General features: G+C 45.7%; 2 protein-coding genes across 3 annotated transcripts; both read right to left on the reverse strand.

Annotated features, from left to right (window-relative positions):
• Window positions 1-62: 62 nt before the first annotated feature.
• Window positions 63-14,959, reverse strand: si:ch211-168d23.3 (BRD4-interacting chromatin-remodeling complex-associated protein). Of its 2 annotated transcripts, XM_068580207.1 has the most exons (13): window positions 14,778-14,959; window positions 13,849-13,894; window positions 13,605-13,647; window positions 13,316-13,381; window positions 11,566-13,104; window positions 10,254-10,487; window positions 8,832-9,459; window positions 8,539-8,672; window positions 7,946-8,010; window positions 6,481-6,629; window positions 5,828-5,922; window positions 5,566-5,668; window positions 63-4,411 (listed from the first exon to the last, which is right to left on the reverse strand). In XM_068580207.1, exons 2-13 carry the CDS (start codon window positions 13,887-13,889, stop codon window positions 3,687-3,689), a joined length of 3,822 nt encoding a protein of 1,273 aa, XP_068436308.1. In that variant the 5' UTR covers window positions 13,890-13,894; window positions 14,778-14,959; the 3' UTR covers window positions 63-3,686. The 2 variants fall into 2 exon arrangements, with proteins under 2 accessions (XP_068436308.1, XP_068436309.1); XM_068580208.1 differs by lacking the exon at window positions 13,316-13,381.
• Window positions 14,960-17,799: 2,840 nt separating this feature from the next.
• LOC137787976 (enhancer of rudimentary homolog) lies at window positions 17,800-20,561 on the reverse strand. The gene is made up of 4 exons (XM_068580756.1): window positions 20,470-20,561; window positions 19,666-19,753; window positions 18,923-19,043; window positions 17,800-18,062 (listed from the first exon to the last, which is right to left on the reverse strand). Exons 1-4 carry the CDS (start codon window positions 20,470-20,472, stop codon window positions 17,960-17,962), a joined length of 315 nt encoding a protein of 104 aa, XP_068436857.1. The 5' UTR covers window positions 20,473-20,561; the 3' UTR covers window positions 17,800-17,959.
• Window positions 20,562-20,713: the final 152 nt, after the last annotated feature.

A 20,713-nucleotide genomic window follows, 5' to 3' on the forward strand; every position in this document is an offset into this window, starting at 1 on the left:
TTTGATTTTGTTCTTTGTCACGGTCGGTAAAAACACACACACACACAACCGCGTTTACCGTTTTTAGTTTTTTATTTCTTACAAAATCACAGTTTAATAAATAGTCTGTAAAAATGAGTACAAAAGTGGTTTTCTTAACATTTCATATATGAATCACTCGTGACTTTCAGGTCAAAGGAGTCTTTTTTTTCTTTTCTTTTTTTTACAATCTAGTTTTGCTGAATTAAGGCCTCTTGATTTTGGCATCAGAACAATCTGTCATTCAAATGTTTTGTATCTGAAGTTGAATTAGTGTAGAGTTATGAGCTCCCCTGGTTTCACAGTTCAGTCAGGAAAAATGTATAAATAATAAAAAAAACATTTACAAATAAATACAGAAATGGCTCAACATGCAGATGTAATCCCTTTGTCCTAAACCTCTGACAAAACTAAGCACATTTCTATCGCTCAGTGTTTGACACTAACGAGAACAATGGCGCATGAGGCTGCTTCGTCGAAGGGGATTCCATCAACGTGAGAATTTATTCGTCCTTCTTCTTTAGTGCCCTTTAAAGTGTTAAAGAGGAGAAATATGTCGGGGAAATACTTTCTAAAAAATAAACATTTTGGTGGAAATCCCCTCGTGAGAAGTTTTCACGGTGACGAGGAGTGCAATCCTGTGTTGTGAAAGACACTCTGACATCTTTACTGCATTACAGTGAAACCTCTTTGGGTGGAAACACATCAAGATTTAATGTTTTCAAACGCTATTTTTAGGCATTTCAAGGAATAGACAATTTTGGAAATTGTAATTTGCTTTCTTGCCAATACTTTAAGTCAAAGAGTCAAACCGCTCTCGTGTCTCCGTTCAATGTGGAGCTAACGTTACTGCTAGTTGCTAGCTGGTTAGCTTCACATAAAGACTGGAAACTGCTGAAAGGAAACGCCCCCCAGCAGGTCACGTGTTAAATCAATAATAAATACACTGCACTACTGAAGGTTTTGAAGGTTGTGTGCTGCATTTAAGGGAATCTATTGGCAGTAGTGTAGAATCACATGAAAATAAGAATTGTCACATTTCTACAGTAGCCCAGAAAGGTCAAACTAAACGCTAACGCTAGATGGGGCCGTTTTGGTGACAGTTGGCTGCAATCTGCCACCTCACCACTAGAGGCCGCCAGATACAACGACTTCACCTTTTGAAAGGAAGTCGCTTCTTCCAGCCAAGAAATACTCTGGAACATAATTCCCTGTAACGTCGCATCAGGATGTTTTTATAGTCCTTTTTAAAATGTCAATAACAGGTGCTAGTTGGCAGATTTTGGTGCATTCAAAAACTCTCACTACTATGTGAGGCATACTAGTATTAGTAATACATATGCCCAAAAAGACCAGGATGTTCTAATGCAGCTTTTCTGATCCACAATCCTTTGCGCAGCAAAATATGCGTCCCATGAACGCCCAGAGAGAGTACAGACAGACGGTTTGACGTGAGAAATATTAGAGTATAATATCCCAGTCGGTTGCATACTGCGTACAACAGTACACACTTCGGGATGTCAGCTGCAGTACGTACTAAAAGTACTAAGAAAACTTATGCAGCCCCCGATTCCCTTTGGACTTAGTGAGGGCTAGCGGTTTCCATCTGTTTCCAGTCTTTATGCTAAGCTAACTAGCTGCCAGCTTTTGTGTCTAGCATGCAGCCGTGAGAGCGGTATCAGAGTTTACTTCCCAAAATATCCAAGTAGTGCTTCTTGAATCTTCTAGTGTGTGTCCACCCGAACTACTGCAGAGGATTTCAACACTAAATTACTGCATATTATAAACTCCTTTTGTTCGTTCCAACAAAAGACAATTTCACATATAAAAAGAATGACAATGCAATTCAAAGAAATGAGAAGGCCTGTTTGATTCAACCCCAAAATCTCTGGAAGTTTTTTCTTCTTCTTCCTATTCGAAGGGACGGGTCACTTTCACATTTCAGAACACCAGATGTTACAGCATTTAAAACATCACATATGGATCTTTTCTTTGCAGATTCCTTTAAGGTACACTGAATTAACAATAAGGCATATTCTAAACATTTCCAATTCGCAGGTCAAACCTCGACCACTAACGGTATCTTCAGAAGCTAAATTCTGAAGCACATTTTCAATTTATATTACAAAAATGAAAGACATTTTGCAGCGTTAACATTTTGACCTTCAAGGTTAAAAAAAAATCCATCGACAAAGAATATTTTTGCACAAGTTTCACGAGGGAGAGACGGACGACCTCGACTCTCTCGCGTATGAACAGGTTTCACATCTCCACACAGACCGATAAGATTGTCACATTAACGTATAAGATGTTGCACAAATCATATTGCTCCACGATGGCTGCGTGAAAATAAATCTTCGGCTTTGTAAAGCGGGCTTAAAACCAATGCGTTCATAAATAAAGGGAATTTTTAAATGTGAAGCGGATGATTCCTCTAGTTTTGCTTTTGTTCTTTCCTTTTTTTTGTTTTCTTTTTTTGGTCAAAGGCTGTTTGACGATGCAGAGAAGCCGTGCGGTGAACACAACTGCAGTTTTCCTTCCTCAAACTGGACGCGTATGCCGTTAAGTGACCGATCGGACGTTTTCAAAACACAATTTCTAAACTACACCGGCTTCAGTGACAAAACAAGCATCTCTCTTGGCTGAAAAACAATCTTCCCGTCGATAAGCCAGACAGGCAAAGATCTCCTCCTCCTCCTCCTCGCTGCACCACTGCTACTAACAACAACCCCAACTCATTATTGCTTGCGTGTTAATACATAAAAGTATGAGAAAAACATTCTCCGAAAAACTAGAATCAATTCACAGTCAGACTCCAGCGTGAACGACGACAAGGGTCCAAACTTTTAAAAAAACAACAAAAAAAACGGCACGACGCTGCCTAATTTCCCTTCCTCCCGTGGGGTTTCTCTCTGCTTTAACGAGGACAGACTCCAGTTTGTGGGAAGAGACGCGACGCGGACGTTTGCTGGTGTATTCAGGATGGAGCGAGTCACAAATTCTTTGGAGTTTCATTCGATAAGCCGAGATGATGGAGCCTGCGGGAGCTTCATGTACGGCCCCCCGTGGCAGGATGCAATGCTTTCCACACAGAAATAAAGACACACACACACTCACACACACTCTTGGCACACACTCGTGGCACACACTCGCTGCCTTCCTCAATGCAAAACACAATTGGCACAGATTATCAAAATAAATACCCTGGAAGCTTGGCACTATGCAAAAGAAACTTCACTTTTTTTTTTTGGAAAGAAATCTTATAAAAAACTATTGAATAATCTCAGTCTAATCCACGTTGTCGGTATCCTCACTATTACTTATATACTATATGCTGATGAAGGTCACACCAGTGTCGTAAACCTCTGAATGACTCAACTACCACTGAAACAATATAGCTCCTATTCAAATAGATTTTTTTTTTTTTTCCACAAACGTACATCGAAATGAAGTATCTAACATCTATCGGACTACAGATAGTGCTGTGGTCTGGTATGCATCTCTTCATAGTGCCTCTGCATTTTTTTCCTCCCCTCCTCCCTCTTCTTTCAAACAATCAGTTTCTTAAAAGCAATTTCTGAAACCCAGAAACTAAATCTCTTTACGTTTTTTTCCCTTTTTTTTCCCCCCTCCGACAGATGTTTCTGCACCTGTCAGGACGGATTACCTCACAGGTGTCCCTCCAGGATGCTGGCGACCGCCTGGTCCAGCGAGGGGCCCTGCGCGGCCCTGCTCGGGGCGGCGCAGGGGCCCTGCAGGCGCTGCAGCTCCAGGATGCTGTCGATGGCGCTCTGCAGGTGTTCGGTGAGCATGTTGTCCTCCTGGAGCGCGGGAGGCGACGGGCTGAACCGCCGCTCCGGCCGAGGCGACACGTCCAACCTGTAGCATTTCAGTTTGGGGCCGCTGACATCTCGGGGCGGCGACTCGAAGCAGCCGACCTGTGGCCCTGGCATAGACGGAGGGGTTGGGGCTTTTATTTTGGGACGGGGCGCCGTCGTCTGTGCGACTTCTTCCTGGCAGAGCGCCGCTCCGTTGGAGGCCTCCTCCTCTTCGCGCCGAGGACGCCGCGGCGCTCCGTTGGGGGCCCTCGGGTGGCGCTCGTCCGCGGCCCCGCCGCCGTTGGTCAGCTGCCCCGCGTGGTCCCTCTTGAGTCCCGGGTCGCAGGCCGAGTTGTGAACCACCTTCCGGGAGCCGGACTCCTGCTTGATGGTGAGCCGGAGGGCCCCGCGGGAGCTGGAGCGGTACGTCTTCAGGCCCGGGGGCCGGTCGGACAGCCGGGTCCAGGCCGGAGGAGACGAGGGGCTCCCGGAGGAGCAGCGCTGGGAGGAGCCGGAGGAGGGCGGGGCCCCGTGGGGGGAAGACGCTGATGTCGCCAAGGCCGTCATGAAGGACTCTGGAGGGGAGAAGAACCAGCGCGATTCAACGTTAACGTTAATGTTCTAAAGTCATCTTTACAAACACAGGTTTTAAAATGCCCTCATCCACGCAGGAAGATCAGTCAAAATGTGACGTGTCAGGCTGCATTACTGCAAAATATGTTTAAAAACACACAAGGTTATACAGAGAACATGTGAGATTTTGTCAGAAATGATGTGTGGAACATTTTTGTATTTAATACTGAAGCGACAAATTTACGGAGACTCAAATCTGATATTTATAATATATTTTAAAATGTAAATAATATTGAAACCTTCTACGAGAGCAAGTCAATAATTAAAGATGATAATTTATCGTTTTTCAAGTGAATTTATATTGTGATGAAATCCAATATTGTGACACGCAATTACTTTTGAAATTGATCAAATAATCACTACTTTTTCATTTGGCACGTATTTCATTTACACAAGAGCCATGTGAAGCCTTCATGTATTTATTAAAGTATCAGAAAACATGTTATATTGTGATATATATCGTTGACCTATAGAGAGAAGGTTTTGGCCTCTACTTCCTGCTAACTCGCCTCCCTGCGTTGAGTTCTTTAAGCATTTTACTATCAATTCCTATTACTTCTTCAACAAAACTGTTGTTTTTTAATGCGCTATATTAGCATGACTGTCACAAAAGCAACACATTAGCACCGACGTTCATTATTGTGCAATAAATGTTTTTGTTTCTGCCAGCGTATACTAATTATTAAACCTTCAGACGTCCAGCAGCAGCAGCTCCGCCTGACATTTAACAGTCTTCCAGAGCTTCCCTCCCCTTTTCCAACTCCTTTTAATTAACATAACAACCCGGCTTTAATTTGATCTCAAACTCACACGTGTAATTTTCTCGTCAGCGTGCAGAGTCTCGCCCAGCACGACCCCGCTCCACATTTACACCGCTTAATTACACATTCACACCTGGGAGCTATTCTGGCGCAAACATGGAGGTTAAGTGCCGCGCTCCGAGGCATAAATAAATTAATACGGAGGAAAAAATGTAGGGGGAGTGTTGCTTATACACTTTTTTCTTTTTCTTTTTCTGTCTCAGTTCTGGGATTTGAAACGGCATAAAAACACATTAACACACACACACACATGATACAGGGCGGTGTGGACTGACCCGGGTCTCTGCGGACTCTCCGTCTGTCCTCCGCTAAAGCGCATCGCTCAGCCTGGAGGAAGAGACGCTCCAGCATCACCATCTCCGCCGACGGACTCTCCTGCTGTGGAGAAGCAGTTCATTTCAATCGTCACACACACACACACATTTTTCTCTTTCTCACTCCAAACACAAGATGCCTCGTCTCAGAGGTGGTTTACTGGACTGTGGGTTTTTTTTGGGGGGGCGGTGCCGAGAAGCAAAGCGGCGTGTCGTCTCTCACCTGCGCTTCTCTCACCAGTAGCTGCCTGTACTTGTTGACCATGTCCTTGGTGCGTTTCAGCAGGAAACCGGACACGGTGTCAAACTCCTGGTCCACTGTGGGCCGAGAAACACGTCGTCATCATCAACTGTTGGATATCTTTCAAGCGAATAAACCAAATATCTGCCTCTCGAATGGGAGGATTTGGAGCTTCTCTCCATCATATGTGATAATAAACTGAATGTCTTTTAGTTTTTTGTGCGTTTTTCACTTGAATCAAATGAAAAAAATCAGAAATCAAATTCAAAAGAATCACTTTTTATAGTCATAACGATTGATTGATAATCATAACTCTTTAAATTTGACTATTTCCTCAACAGCTGGAATTGCTGCATCGCCGTTGTACGCCTCTGCTCTTGAGAGGGTCACAGCGACCTTGACCTTTGACCCCGAGACCACCAAAATGGAGGCTGTTCAGCCTCTGAGTCCAAGTGGATGTTTGTGCCAAATAATCTGACGGAAATGCCCTCCCATTGTGACGAATGTCTCTAAAATTCATGCCATGCATTTAATATCTTCAGTACGTTTTGCTGCACACGTTCTTTTTTAAATCAACTAAGTTGCAGCTGTCACAACATTCATTTCCGTATTTATTTATACCAACGCTCACAAACCTAAGTTGAAGTCCTCCTGAGTGGGCAGGTGGCCGGTGCAGCTGTGGTACGGCAGCAGGCGCTTGACGGCGTTCTTCAGCGTGGGAAAGGCCGGGCCGGTGAAGGGCGTCTGAACCGCCGCGTGGTCCAAACAAATCTGCTGCTGGAACCTGAAAGAAACGACGAAAAGATTCAGTGTGAACCCCGAGCTGCTCCAGCCGCCGGGGAGAAGAGATAAAACAGGGCATTGTGGGTTTTGTGTCTCCTCTCTTGTAGCCGTCAGCGTCTGTGTTTGTTACACAGAGACACAGGAAGCAAGCGGCAGCGTGTGTGAATGCTTTGTGGCCTCGGGCGTCCCGAGTGAGTCAGAAACTTTGTTTAGGAGAGCGCAACATGAAATCATAAAAGGTTTTAGAAATGGATTTCCACACGGGGACACGAGTGTTACGTAATAATCCACGTCCCAGCTGGGTTGGTACTTTCAGATTGGCAATCCTTACAGGACAGATGACGCTTTCCTTTTGGGTTTCTAGGAGAATTTGTTTACATGCTTCAAGTTATTTTTATTTAATTTCTCTTTTACATGCTTCTAGATACAGACCGAGTGTATTTTTTACCTTCACAGTATTTCTAAAGACCTGTATTATAATACAACTACATGGAAACCTCATTTGTCTTTTACAATGTGTAATCTTTAAGATTTCATTCCTGGTTTATTTTGTGTTTTTATTTGAGTCACAACTGTTTAATTCTGCTTGAGGAAAAACTGTAATATGTTTTTTTTCTGGAAATGTTTCCATAGACATCCAGTATGAAATACTGCAAACCTATAAATAAAGTAATACTTTCAGTGCTACTTTAGCAGTAGAAGTATTGTTGCTATGAGTGTGTACAGGTAGTAGTCGTTGTGTGCACAGTAGTAGTTGTAGACAGTAAATAGTAGCAGGTGTAGAAACGATCAAATAAATCCCAGAGGACTCCAGATTAAAGAAACATCACTGAAGGATCAGAGTTAATCCACGTCTGTGAAGCCAGCTGTTGATACATTAATAAACGAACAGACTGGTTATTACTGAGGAAAGAAAGCTTCTTTGTAGTAAATATTATATTCAGAAGTACATTACTGAAAAAACCTTTGAGTTGTTGAAGAGTCTTTATGTTTTAAATTCATTTCAAGGTCGGCTTTGGGCTCTTTCATCATCTTTTACTGCTAAATGTGAAATGTCGATGTGAAGCATTCAAGAAAAAAATCCTCTCCTTTCAATCATTCTTGCCAACTTAATCTTTTCATCATTTCTTTTCTTTTGACATGACTAACGTGACTTAATACATTTCGTGGGTTAAAAGTATTACTTTCTAATATGTGTTTTCACATGATTCGTGACGCATGTGAGTTGTTTGCTGTTGTTCTGCTCCTCCATGTCCGTGACATCCGTTCAAACGGATCGATAAGATGAGCTCATGTGAGGCTGAGTGAAACTCTCACCTGTGCCGGCGCATTGCTGGTGTGATGCTCTCCTCCCGCTGCCGCTGCTCCGCAGGACCTGCCAGCTGGCAGCCAGAAAACATTTTTTGGATGAGATCAAAGGACGGAGACACGGGGGCGCGATTTCCAGTCATTAATAATACGTTTGCTGCATTTAACAAATAATCATTTCAAAGCTCTGTTCCGTTTCATCCGGAGAGGAAATATTTGGACTCATTACAGACATTTGAACATTACCCGTGTATTCTCAGTGCCAGACAAAATACACGTTATATATTATAATGAAGAGCTGAAATGAATTGGTTGGTGCGTCGACAGAAAACCTTTCTGATAACCGGCGTGAAATTTACAGGTTTCAGTTTCTAAAGCGTGACTATGTTCTGGTTTTCTTTGCTGTCTATGATTGTAAATGTAATATCTTTGGGTTTTAAACTTTTGGTCGGACAAAACGAAATGTCAATTTGAACTTTTTTATATGAACGACATATTATATTCTGTCGTTCTTGGATAACATTGACTTAAAGGGCTCCTCTTACAACATTTAAATTACATTTTCAATGCTGTTTCAGGAGGAAACGCATTGTATTTCTCACCTTGGTGCCGGTGTTCTGGCCCGTCTGGATGGCGCCGAGGGCCCCGTGAGCCTGGACCCCCGAGGCCGCGGGAGAGGAAGGACGGACATCGAGAGTAAACGCTTTACTCTCCACGACCAAGGCAGCTGTTGGCTCTGAAAAAAAAGAAGCAGGGTGGCGATAACGACATGTGACGAGTGAATGTATTGCAGAACATAATAATGACAACGATGACAGTGATGCTGAAGAGTAGAAGTGATTATTGTGTAAATGAGCCGCCCACGTATGTGTGTCGTATTTGAATTGAGACTCACTGTTTTGTGTGTGCTGTTGGACAGCGGACTCGTCTCCTCCTTCGGAGAGATGAGCGGATGCAGCTGTGGGATCAGACTGCTGCTGAGGCACCGAGACGCGCAGAGGGGGGGGGATGCTGTGGACTGAAGCGTTGCCCGAGGGCGGAGGCTGAGAGAGCTGGAGTCGGTCCGGAGGCTGGGAGAGCTGGAGTCGGTCCGGAGGCTGGGAGAGCTGGAGTCGGTCCGGAGGCTGGGAGACGGACGGCTCTGCCTGCTCCGGCGTCTGGGCGAATAAGGCCTGTGACGCCTGGAGCTGGTGAGGGGCCCGGTACTGGGTTTGAGGCTCGATGCGAGTCTGTGGAGCCGTGACTGGCCCCTCGGGTGCAGGCGGAGGGATCTGAGGGGAGAAACAGGGCGCGGCCGGCCTCTCTGTGTCCCGGATGGGGGAGGGGGAGCGGCTCGGCGGAGCGTCCGCCGGGTCCGAGTGAAGCGGGGAAGCCTCGACGCACCGGTCGTCCTGACCCGAGGCCGCGTGGGTCCGGGGTCGAGTCTCTCTCTCGTCGGCCGCCGGGGAGTCGAGCGACTCCATCGGCGCCGCCGGCAGAGAGCCGACCAGCAGTTCAGATGTGAGCGGAGAACTAAGTGCTTGCTGTAAAGAGAAGCGATGAAGAAAGATGATGAATAATTAGATAAATCTCACAGATCCTTTTGGAGGCGATCAGCTAATCAATAGCGCCGCACAGACGCTTTCGAAAAAGATCCAAGCTTATTTTGTATTGATTTTGATTGAACTTTATTCCACTTGAGCCTCTTCACAGCACTTTGTGTTGACTCTCTGTTTGGAAGTTGTGATAGATGTAAGCACGGGTATTACTATTATTATTATAACAATAACGGTTCAATTCAAGTGTGCCAGTGAGAGGGAGGAAGCTTGCACAATACCAGGAAGATGGAATCAGAGCAGCTACACAAGTGTCTCAGTTTTGAGAGACAGTTTTACACACACACGTTCAGCTTCAACGTGAAACTGTGAAGCTGCTGGTGTGACAGAGCTCCAGAGAGGTGACACAGGAAATGAAGCATGTGGATTGCACAGTCCCAGAGTGTGTGTGTGTGTGTGTGTGTGTGTGTGTGTGTGTGTGTGTATGTGTGTGTGTGTGGTTGTGTGTGTGTGTGCATGCAAAAAAAGGATCAATCAATCACAGATTCAATGGGCCACCCGGCAAACACGCTCAGCGAAACAAATCAAGCACACGCTCGGTAATGCGAGACCAAGCCGGTGCACGCAATCATGCTGAATGCTGAAATGCACCTGTGATCCTCGAGTAATGGGATTTCTGCCTTCGCTGAGGTGCGTGAGGAGCGCAGTTACCAACATATTCACAACATTTAATCACCGAATCTGCAGGAATCTGCAGGAATGTGTAGGGACGGCGCTCTGACCTGTTGCAGATGTTGCATAAAGGCCTCGTTCTGACTCAGCGAGTGGGTCACCGCCTCCACTACTTGGGTCATGTCTGCTGGGGGCATCAAGAGTTTAGGGATCTCCACAGCTGGCTCGGGGGCCACAGGTGGTTCAGGGGGAGGCTGCAGGACCGTGACCGCCGGAGGAGAGGAGGACTGCAGCCCCGCCGGGGCGGGCTGCACCGAGACATGCTGGAGGACACGCCCATAGGGCTGCAGCGAGACAACACAAGAAGACATCAGAGGAGAGTCCCGAAAGCGGAGTTTACATGCACGATGGCTGTTCACAGAGTGAGGTGTGGCCAGGAGGGAAACATTTCTCAAGAACACTTTAACATACGTCAGAGGCGGGGATCAAACAGCCAACATTGAGGTTAAAGGACCTTCCGCTGTATCCGCTGATATCCAGCCACACCCAGTATATTTAGAGAGATTGAGATTGAGATGAGAATGAGACTACAAATCCAGTATATATATGTGTATATATTTTTTTTCCTGACCTTGTTGTACAGGTTTGCCCACCATTAGACTTCCTCTGAGACAAAAAAAAACTGTTGAAACTTGTGTAATCCAACATAAAGGACGTCAAGTCTGCATGATTACCCATAATGCAACTCCTATTTTCATTAAACCTTTTCTCAGTCCGTGTCTTTTCAAACACTATGTCTCCAGGTTGTAACAGACTTTCCGTTGAGTGTTTTTCTTCAAGCCCAAGCGAAGATGCCCCCGATGACATGAGGATTGATTTCTCTCTGATTCTGGATCGATTCCCTGTAGAGCCGCGGATGACAAATAAGACTGCTTCCACAGGCTGTGTCGCACATATTAAAGACACGCTTGGTAATCTTTTTCAAAAACATTTTTTAATATATTTTTGCGGAAATTCTCATTACACCCTGACAGCAACCGATGCATTAAAGGCTTTGACCAAAGACAAAAGAAGAAGGGGCGTGGCTTTGGAAGGAGGCTCAAAGTGTTGCAGACTTTCTTGCTATAGATTTAGAAACTTTGGGAGCGAGTGCTGCTTCATACTTTCATTGGAAAAGAGTCGGCAACACTGGGCTGGATTTACTCGGTTGGATAATGATGTACTCCTGCGAGCTACTCAGGATCACCAACCCTGCTCCTAAAGCAGACTTCACTGCGAGGGACTGCATCAGCCGAGCAAGTTCCATGAGTTTCACTGATTTTAATACTGCCTAGAAATAAAAGGAAACCAATGTACGCCGGCAAAATTGCGCAAAAACCTCAGGTTCGTATCACCGTCAGCATGACAGAAGTGGCAGCTCACCTGCGACAGCTGGTGGAACGTCTCCTCTGAGCCGGTCCTCTCCTCCTGAGCGGGTCTCTCCGGCAGCAGCACCACGGAGGCCTGCTGGAGGCTCAGCTGTCCTTCTGTCTGAGGCGCCGGAGGCCGGGCAGCGAAAGGCAGACCCTGAACCACCGAGGGGCCGTTGACGATGGAGATGGAAGTGAGGTCTGGGGGCAGCACCCCGGAACTGTTGATCAAGGTAATGTGGTTTCCGAGAGCGGGACCGTGGACCAGGGTGGCACGCTGCCCCTGCCCTCCGGGGGTGTAGGTTCCAGCCAGCTGCGCTGGCATCTGGAAGACGGTGGAGGGCGCCGACTGCAGCTGCAAAGGTCCTGAAAGCACGGTGGCCTGGCGGAGCGCTAGCTGCCCCGAAGGGGTGGTGAAGACGGGGCTGAAGTTCAGCTGCCTTTGGGGCACCGTTAGGATCTGAGAGCCTTCCACCAGCTGCCCCGCGGAGGCGTTCATACTGTGGAGCGACGCCCCGTGGTGACTGGGGGTCAGCAGCGGGCGAGCTGCACCGGCGGACTGGGAGATGGTAACAGGGGACTGGCCTGGAAGAAGGAACTGGTTCTGGCCTTGGAAGAGTCCCTGAGGCTGCAGCACGAAGGAGCCGCCCTGGTTGACCAGCTGCAGGCTGACCGGTTTGGGGAGCTGCTGCGAGGGCGGCGGCGCCGGAGCCGCGGGCTTCTGGCCCGGAGTTTGGGAGAGTAAAATATTTGGTGCGGCGGTCCCAGGGAGGAACGTAAGACCTGGTGTGTGTTTCTGCCCAGAAGGCTTGGGGCTAATCTGAACCAGCCTGGGCTGAATACTGATGGGCAGCTTGGGTTGAATGGAGAGAGGGGCACGCTGCAGGAAGAGGCTTGGCGCCGCCACCGCCGCCGCCGCCCTCAGGGTCGGGGTGATGAGGGGACGCCCGGTGACGCTGGGAACGGCCTTGTGGATGATCATACTGGACGCCTGGGCAGGACTCAGAGAGAAGGAGGTCTCCGGCGAAGCGGCGGGGAACACGTTACCGGGCAGGAGCCCCATCAGCTGAGGCGGGGCGGCGGGTTTCAGAGAAGGGCAGCCCGGCCCGACGGCCAGGAGGGAGGGCTGGGGAGGCTCCACCGCTGCCTGGGTGTCTCTGGGCAACGCCTGATTGATGGGCAAGCTCACGGATTTGCGTACGAATGGCACGGCGGGCGGGGAGAGGAGAGGGGCGGGCGAGTACAGGGACAGGCCTTCCCCGGGTTGGGCCAGCCCGGCCTCCAGAGCCATGGTCTGCTCCGTGATCTCGGCCTCCTGCAGGCTCTGCTGCAGGATGTCGCACGCCACCTCAGCCTCCTCCGCCTCCTCCGCTTCCTCGCCCTTCTTAGCCTCGAATGCGGCCTCCGCGGGCGTCCCGGGCTGCACCTCCCGTGGGTCTTCTCCGCCCTCCGGCGACGACAGGAGGGCCTCCTCCAGGAAGGACAGGTCCACACACCCAGGTGGAGGTGTGTCTGGGGAATCCCTGCCGTCTCCCAGCAGAGAGACGGGGCTCTGGGGGAGAAAGATAGATGGACATACAGAGAGAGAGGTGCAGATAACAGGATGGAGGAGGGGGAGAAAGGGAGGGGAGAATTGTGTTATTAGCAGGAGATAACAGGAAGCAGTTTCAAGCACAGAAGGAGAGAAAAGGAACAAAAAAAATCATTCTCCGGGGGGCATGCTGGTTGTTGTGACGCTGCTGGCTGTGGATCCAGACACTCACCGGGGCATCTGTGAAGAGGGAGGGCTCCCCAGAGGAGGAGCTAATGAGCAGGTCTTCAGTCTGCAGCTGGTGGGATGAAATCAGTCGATTTTTTTTCTTTTTTAGGTCGGGCTCACAAAGTCGCAGCGAGAAACGAGCGCAGTGTTACATTACGACTCTCCGTTCATCCCTCCTCCACACATCTCACACGACCGTGTGCCAAGAAACATTCCCGCCTCGAAATTTACCAATTTGCACTATTGATTCTTTTATTATTTGAGTGCCTCTCTACTTAAGACTCTTTTGTTACCTCATTGGTTCCATGAAGGAAGTCGTTCAGGGCTTGGGGGTCACTGCGAAGACAAAGAGGAATCCAAATTAAAATCAGTTAAATCCTTTTGAACATACCACAGCACATTAAATACCAGCACGAGAGAACATTAGACCACATTCAATCCTAGACCTTGTCCAGTTTATTTATTAATAATAATTACTTTTGATCATCTGGACAAAGTTTATTCTGTTGGATCCCAGTAAGAGTCAAACAGACTCACCACAAAACATCAAGTAGACAAGTCCCATCTTCATCCTCCATGTCAACTAAGAGGAAGAGGAGGACACATGTAATCACGTTTAAATGATTGGGATGAAGGATGAATCGGTGAAGGAAAAGCACACGTTTTGTAATGGCTACAACTACTTTCATCATCGATTCAATAATCTTTATGTCGGTTATTATAGACGGTGACTTTTATTTTTAAAACCTGCAGTGAGAAGCGGGTTCTCTGTGGATTAAAAATCCTCCTCTTGGGATGCAGGCTGCTACAGGCATTCAATTACCGTTCACATTCGGTCTCTCAGGTCACAGGTAATCACAATCAGACAGCGTTCTTCTAGAGCATCTGATTAATGTGTGTAGACTTAAAGCTAAACAGATATTGAGTAGATTTGTTCAGTTAATCAAAAGGTTTTGAGCTATAAAAAGCCAGAAAACTGTGAAACCCGTCACATAGTTCCCAGAGCCAGAGGTGCGGCCTTTAAACATCTGTGTGTCCGACCAACCCAGCCCAAAGAAATTCAATTTGCGATGATATAAAACGGAGAGAATTGATAAATCCTCGAGTTAGAGCGGCAGCTGATTGGAGTCTCTGCTTGATAATTGACTGAGATGATTGATGGACTATCAGGAAAGAAACTGCTTCCATATGAACTTTTTGTCCACGAAGCTCTTTGACCTCTGACATCTTGTTACGCTGAATAAGTTGAAGGAAGGGATTTTCTCTCATTGTTTCATTTGAAGTATTTCTGGACGCCAGAAGAGGTGAACACATCCAAATCTTTAAAACATAGATTATGTTCTGGCTTTATGAAACGTGTGGGTCCCAGACCTGAACCCGGGTTTTAAAGATAGAACGATGACTCGATTTGTCATCGTCCCACCTCGTTATACGCTCTCATTCTTGGGCCCCCGACGTGAACCTACTTCATACGTGAGAGGCCCCATACAGAGCGGGCGAGCTGAGTTCTGGTGGTGGCCTCATGGGAAGTCGTGGCCGGGCTTCAGTGTCTGGAGGCGGAGGGGTGCCGGACCGAGGCGGCGGGACGGAGACGGAGACGGGTCCTCCCTCTGCTGCTGGGGCATCGCTGCGTCTTCAAGGTGGAGAGAGGCTGAAGGGTGAGGAGAGGGTGAGGGTGAGGGTGGAGGAGGGGCACCACATGCTGTCAGGTCACTTGAGGTTTACACAGCAGCCAAAACACATTCTCATCTCAGCTGTGAGACACAAGATCAATACATGATTCATCAGCTTTCTCCTCGGGCTGCGCAGCACCGGAGCCGGACTGAATCGTTTACCAATAATCTCATCGATTGTTGCCTGATGTAGATGAAAGGAGGAGAGGGTTGGAGGAACGAGGGGTGGGAGGGGGGGGGGGGGTTAAAATGGAAGCTATTGTTGTGGCTATCACAGACGTGAGACGTGAACGCCTCGGCTGTAAATAGACGGCTCCCCCTGCGTCTGGGATGGGACTTGTCCTCTCCTCATGGCCGGCAGGAGGAGGAGGAGGAGGAGGAGGAGAGGAAGGAGAGGAAGAAGAAGAAATGTGGGGGGGGGGGAAAGCTCGGAACAGTTGAAGCCAATTACAACATTACTCACTGCCTCGCGCCCAGTCTCCATGAGGTGCACCTCTCTTTAAATAAACGAGACAAGCCTCCCCGTCCGATCCCGCTGACATTGTATTCGCGTTGTTGTTGTTTACAACGCGACAACCGCATTAACACCCTCGAGGTACCGCATCGCCCAATGAGATCCGGGCAGACGACCCCCCCTCATCTAAACCTGCAGCGGCAAGTGCACGCGATTCTCCGGCGATAGCGGGACCGGGGGTCCGCCGGCGCGTCTGCAGGTTACGTAAGGTGAACGTGTGCGCATGGATGTCCCAGACAGGCGCAGGACGCGGAGCCGCTGTTTGATCCTTCTGCTCTTTTTTTTTCTTCTTTTTTTTTTTTTTTTTTGTTACATATTTTTCTTGATTTTTTTCCCCTTCCTTTATTATTATTATTTGTTCCTCCTCTTCCTCCACCTCCCCCTCTTCCTCGAGCGGGACCACGGCATCTGACGCCTGCTGTAAATCATATCGCGGTAACAAAAGATGCCTTGTGTTAAAAAAAAAAAATACCACATCTCCACGCTGCCAGCCCCGAGCGGATCCCCCTCATCGTTGTGCCATTAGAGTAATTCCGCGATTCAACCACCTCCAAAAAAAAAAAAAAAAAAAAAAACCACAACAACCGAAGAAGGGAGGGAGAATGGAAGAAGAAAAAAAAAACTCACCCCTTCTTTGTGGTTTATTGTCCTGTCAAGCGGGCCTCTGCGCCATCGATTCTCACTCAGTGGTCTTTTCAGATGCTAAAAGGAGGAGAGGGGGTGGTGGTGGTGTTGGTGGATGGGGTAGGGTGGGATGGAGGAGGAGGAGGGGTGGAGGGGGAGAGGGGGGTGCCGGGGTGGGTGTGAGAAACAGACTGGGAGAGCCGATCACAACACAAAGGTGGAGAGAGAGAGAGAGAGAGAGAGAGAGAGAGAGAGAGAGAGAGAGAGAGAGAGAGAGAGAGAGAAATGCAACTGGAGAGGAGGCGAGGATCTAGATTCAGGAAAGGAAGCTGTGCGCCTCCTGCGCTGCGTCAGGCGGCGGCACACTCCGCACATGTCCCCGCACTTGTGTGTGCGTGTGTGTGTGTGTGTGTGTGTGTGTGTGTGTGTGTGTGTGTGTGTGTGTGTGTGTGTGTGTGTGTGGTGCTCTTTCATCCACGATACAGATGCTTTATTTTCCTACATTTTATTGATTTTCTCCAGAGAACTGTGAACTGTGAATACTTTCTCAGGGAGAGTGGTTTAAAAAAAAAAGAAATCGATATTTAGAGACGTGCTAATTTACTGCTGCACTACTGTGACTCAAGGAGGGGATTACCATGTCGAGCACGTCATCATCCTAAATAACACTTTCATATAAACTGTTAGGTGAGAAAAAACAAAGGAAATGAATTAGGGAAACTAGTTGTTTGGAAAGCTCAGGAAATCAAATATTTGCAGGCAATCTCCTACTTCATTCAGTGTTAAACTGGTGTGTACCATACAAAGCACACACGCACTTTTTTACAATAATTGGCATGGGCTTGAAAGATTTTTTGAAGGAAATTGAGAAGTTAGGACAGAAAGCAAACTAAATATTGTTTTCCAGGCAATTTTGAAAAAAAAAAAAAAAACAAGATTCGCAAAATATTTTCTATTTATTTATCACTATATTGAGTCAAAACTGCAAAGCAAATTCACATCCTTAAGAGTTGGCACTTAACTGTTAAAGAGGAAGAAACGGTGAACAAAAAGATGAGAAATTGCTTCTATAAAAATCAACAAAAGTCTGAAATGAAAGAAAGAGAATTTCATTTTTAATCTCATTTTCATTCTGACAGTCTGTCTTAAAACTCCAGGAAATATTCGTCCAAGGCAGTCAGAAGAAATAAAAATCAATATTTTGAGACTTGTTTGTGTTGTTGCTGTATTGAGTGGAAAATGAGGAAGTGTGCACAAAAGCAAAGTGTGCATCCTCAGTGACAAACATCTAGTCAACAGGACAGTGTCTGAGGAGTGAGCAAAAAAGGAGAAAAGACAGAACGCCGAGGACACATTTCAAGCTTTAGGTTAAATGTCCAGGAAACTATAGTAATCATTTTACCAGGTAATGAAATTAAATAATCAATATTTAAAAAACTGGAAACTACCTCGAGCGTGACGGAAAAATAAATAGTCATCCTTCAAAGCACTTTTCAGCTGTCAACAGTGGGTCGGGTGACAGAATAAAAAAGAAATTTAAACTACAGACATGAAATAATAGAAGAAAAAATTACTGAGAAAATATATAAAAGGAGTATAATTTAATTACTACAAGGGCCAGCTGTTAAAAAAAGAATGAAACTCTACATTTATTTTAAGAAAAAGACTTAGTTCAGATACGTTTTTTAATGAAACTTTATTAATAAAGGCAAACATTAAAATACACCCACCTTGAGTAAAAAAAACACCCCAGAAAACAAACTGTCAAACTTCTCAAAACAAGTTACTCAATCCACAGTTACAGATCATAATGACCCTTCCCCTTCCCTCGGAGGCTTCACTTGGCGGCCTGCTGGGCCTGGCGGCGAAGCAGCACGTAGATCTTCTCTTTGATCCAGTCCTTGTTGTACGGCTGGTACGTCTGTGTGTCGGCGCGATACCTGAGACGGCATGAAAAACTAGATTCAGTTTCAGATTTCATTTTGGCTCAACTGCTCTGGAAGCTCAGTCTCCTTAAGTAGACAAATGTAAAATAAGAATAAAAATAGAAGACTTTCCGTCTCAGTTTCTGTTTGCGCGTTCTCACCTTGGAGTCAAGTCAAGTTCAGCAACCGGGAGAGATAAAAAAAGAAGAAAAAAAAGCAAAGCACCAAGGCCTCGTTGGCCCTTCAGCAGAGTGGTTTCTTGTATACACAGGGGCTTGAACCTCCCAATGGAATCACCCAAAATAAAAATATCCCTAAATAAACAGGGCTGCAGGCATCGAGGGGCTGAATCCTGACTGTCTCTACGAGGCGAAACATTTTCTGCATCAATAATAATAATAAGACCCAACTGAAAACATGATGGTACGTTATGAAGGGTTAATCCTACCAGAAAATGTATTTTTCACTAAATAACTTGCTACTAACCTGCTTTTGTTTTGATTCTGCTGCCACTGAAATGTATTACAATTATTCAATACATTCCCCAAGTGCACTCTTAAAAAGTTTACGACGCAAATGTAAGATGTAAACTTGTAAGTCTAATATTGAGATGCAACAAAGTGAACAGGCAGAAATGGTTTCTGTGCCAAAAAGTCAAGCCAAAAATTTTATTTGATGAATTTAGTGTACATCTACAGTCTATATGAGGATGTACAATGTACATGTAGTACCATTTATTAGTAAATATGCTAAAGCTACACTCTAGTATATTTTTCAAAATTACTGTGCTACAGTTCAGGAAGATAATGCACGACTCTTGACACCGCATATTCTAAATCGTTAACGTCATCAGGTGGTTCGCTTGTCCAACTTACACCAAACAGCTGAGGTCGGCCAGGTCATCGATGAAGTCGAAAAGCTGGCTGATGTCGTACGTTATCGACGGACTGTTGGGGTTCATTCTCTTTAAATGCTCCTCGTACATCTTGCACACGCCTGTGCAGGAGACAGAAGATCGAGAATATTATACTCATCGGTGTAAAACATGTTCACTTAAATCATCTACAATCATCAAAGCAAAAACAAATATTATGCTAAGCATTTTCCTATTGACGGGGCAGTTTTATGTAGTTGTTTGAATGTAATGTCAACTAAATATGACAAATGTAGTTAAAAATCTATGACCAGCATACCTTTAAGTGATGGTAATGTGAATAATCTAATATTACGTCGGAGGCGTTTCATTTATTTTTTTCTTAATTTTGATTGTTTTTGTTAACTTTCATATTAAAAAAAATAAATCTCCTTGGAGATTAATAAAATACTTTTCATTCATTCATTAAATGAGACGGACAGATGCTCACAAACCACTATTCATTCATTAATTACTACTAAGATTTGTGATGAACATCTGAGAGAAGTAATGAGAATATTGGTAGGTGGTTTTATTTATACCCTCTTATCCCAGAATACAAAATGATTTCCTGTCATCAGTGAAAATGAACAGATCCAAGTCACTGATACAGACTCTAGCTAGAATGGACATTTTACAGAAACGTTCAGCTCAGTAAGATTTAAAGCAAAGGTAATTAAGTGCATGAGCCAGCCATCAGCTTACCTTCCATGCACTCGTTGACAGACTCATAGTCGGCGTACGTCCTTCCCTCGGGCCTCTTGGTGGGCTGCACCAGCAGGATGGTGTGAGACTGAAGAAAAAAAAAGACACATACATTCATTTTGCTGTCTTGCCTCTAGATGTGAGACCAATTGTATCACACTGTTTAATAATAAAACACATTCACAGATGTGAATACCCGCTTGTTTCCCTCCATATTATATAAATATGAACATAATAGTTTTAGATTTTTGTACACTCTAACTTATTGAAATATGTGGCGTTGAGCTCTGGTGGTTAGTGAACTAATAATGGGTCAATGTCACGTTTAAGGCCTGAGGAATTTTAGCAGTTAATAAGTCGTATTTAGTTGTAATATCTTTTTATTAACATGTAACTATATTTGTAAGATGGTTTATAGCCATTGAACAAAAAAAGCCTTTTATTTCGACACAGTCAAATGAGTCTTAATTCAAACCTGAGCGTTTAACAGCTAACTGTTAGCTTAGTTGTGTTAGGTAACATCGACTTGAAGCGATAAGAAAGTAGCCCAGTGGTTGAATAACTAACAGAAGTCCTCATAGCTGCGGGGTTAGCAGTACATCTGTGTTTTATTTGTCCGGTCTCAGTCAGGTTGCAGCTGCTCGACTGTAAACCTCCGCACATTCATGCTAACGTTAGCAGAGACCATTCAGCCGCATCAACACACCGAAGCCGCTAAATAAAACGGCTTTTACTTTGATTGCTAATGTCCTTCACGAATACACGAACATGTGGACTATAAATATTGTACCGCGACGTACTAACCATGGTTTTAATTGTTTTATTCAATCGGCGTCCGTGGGCTTTCTTGGATCCCTGCTTCTTCGCGGACAAGTTGACCTGTGACACCGGAAACACAAGTCGCCAATCGACGTTTTTTAGTTCCTACCGGTTTTGCTTTTTATCGCAGATTTTTTTTTCCTGCTGAAAGAGAACATTATATCAGAAAATATTGAACACATACTTGTTAGATTTAAAATAACAATATTCACTAAGCGTAAAAAAAAGA

The sequence above is a fragment of the Clinocottus analis genome, unplaced genomic scaffold (genome assembly GCF_023055335.1).
Source record: "Clinocottus analis isolate CAN_PGR_092001 unplaced genomic scaffold, fCliAna1.0.p SCAF_17, whole genome shotgun sequence".
NCBI lineage: Eukaryota > Metazoa > Chordata > Actinopteri > Perciformes > Cottidae > Clinocottus > Clinocottus analis.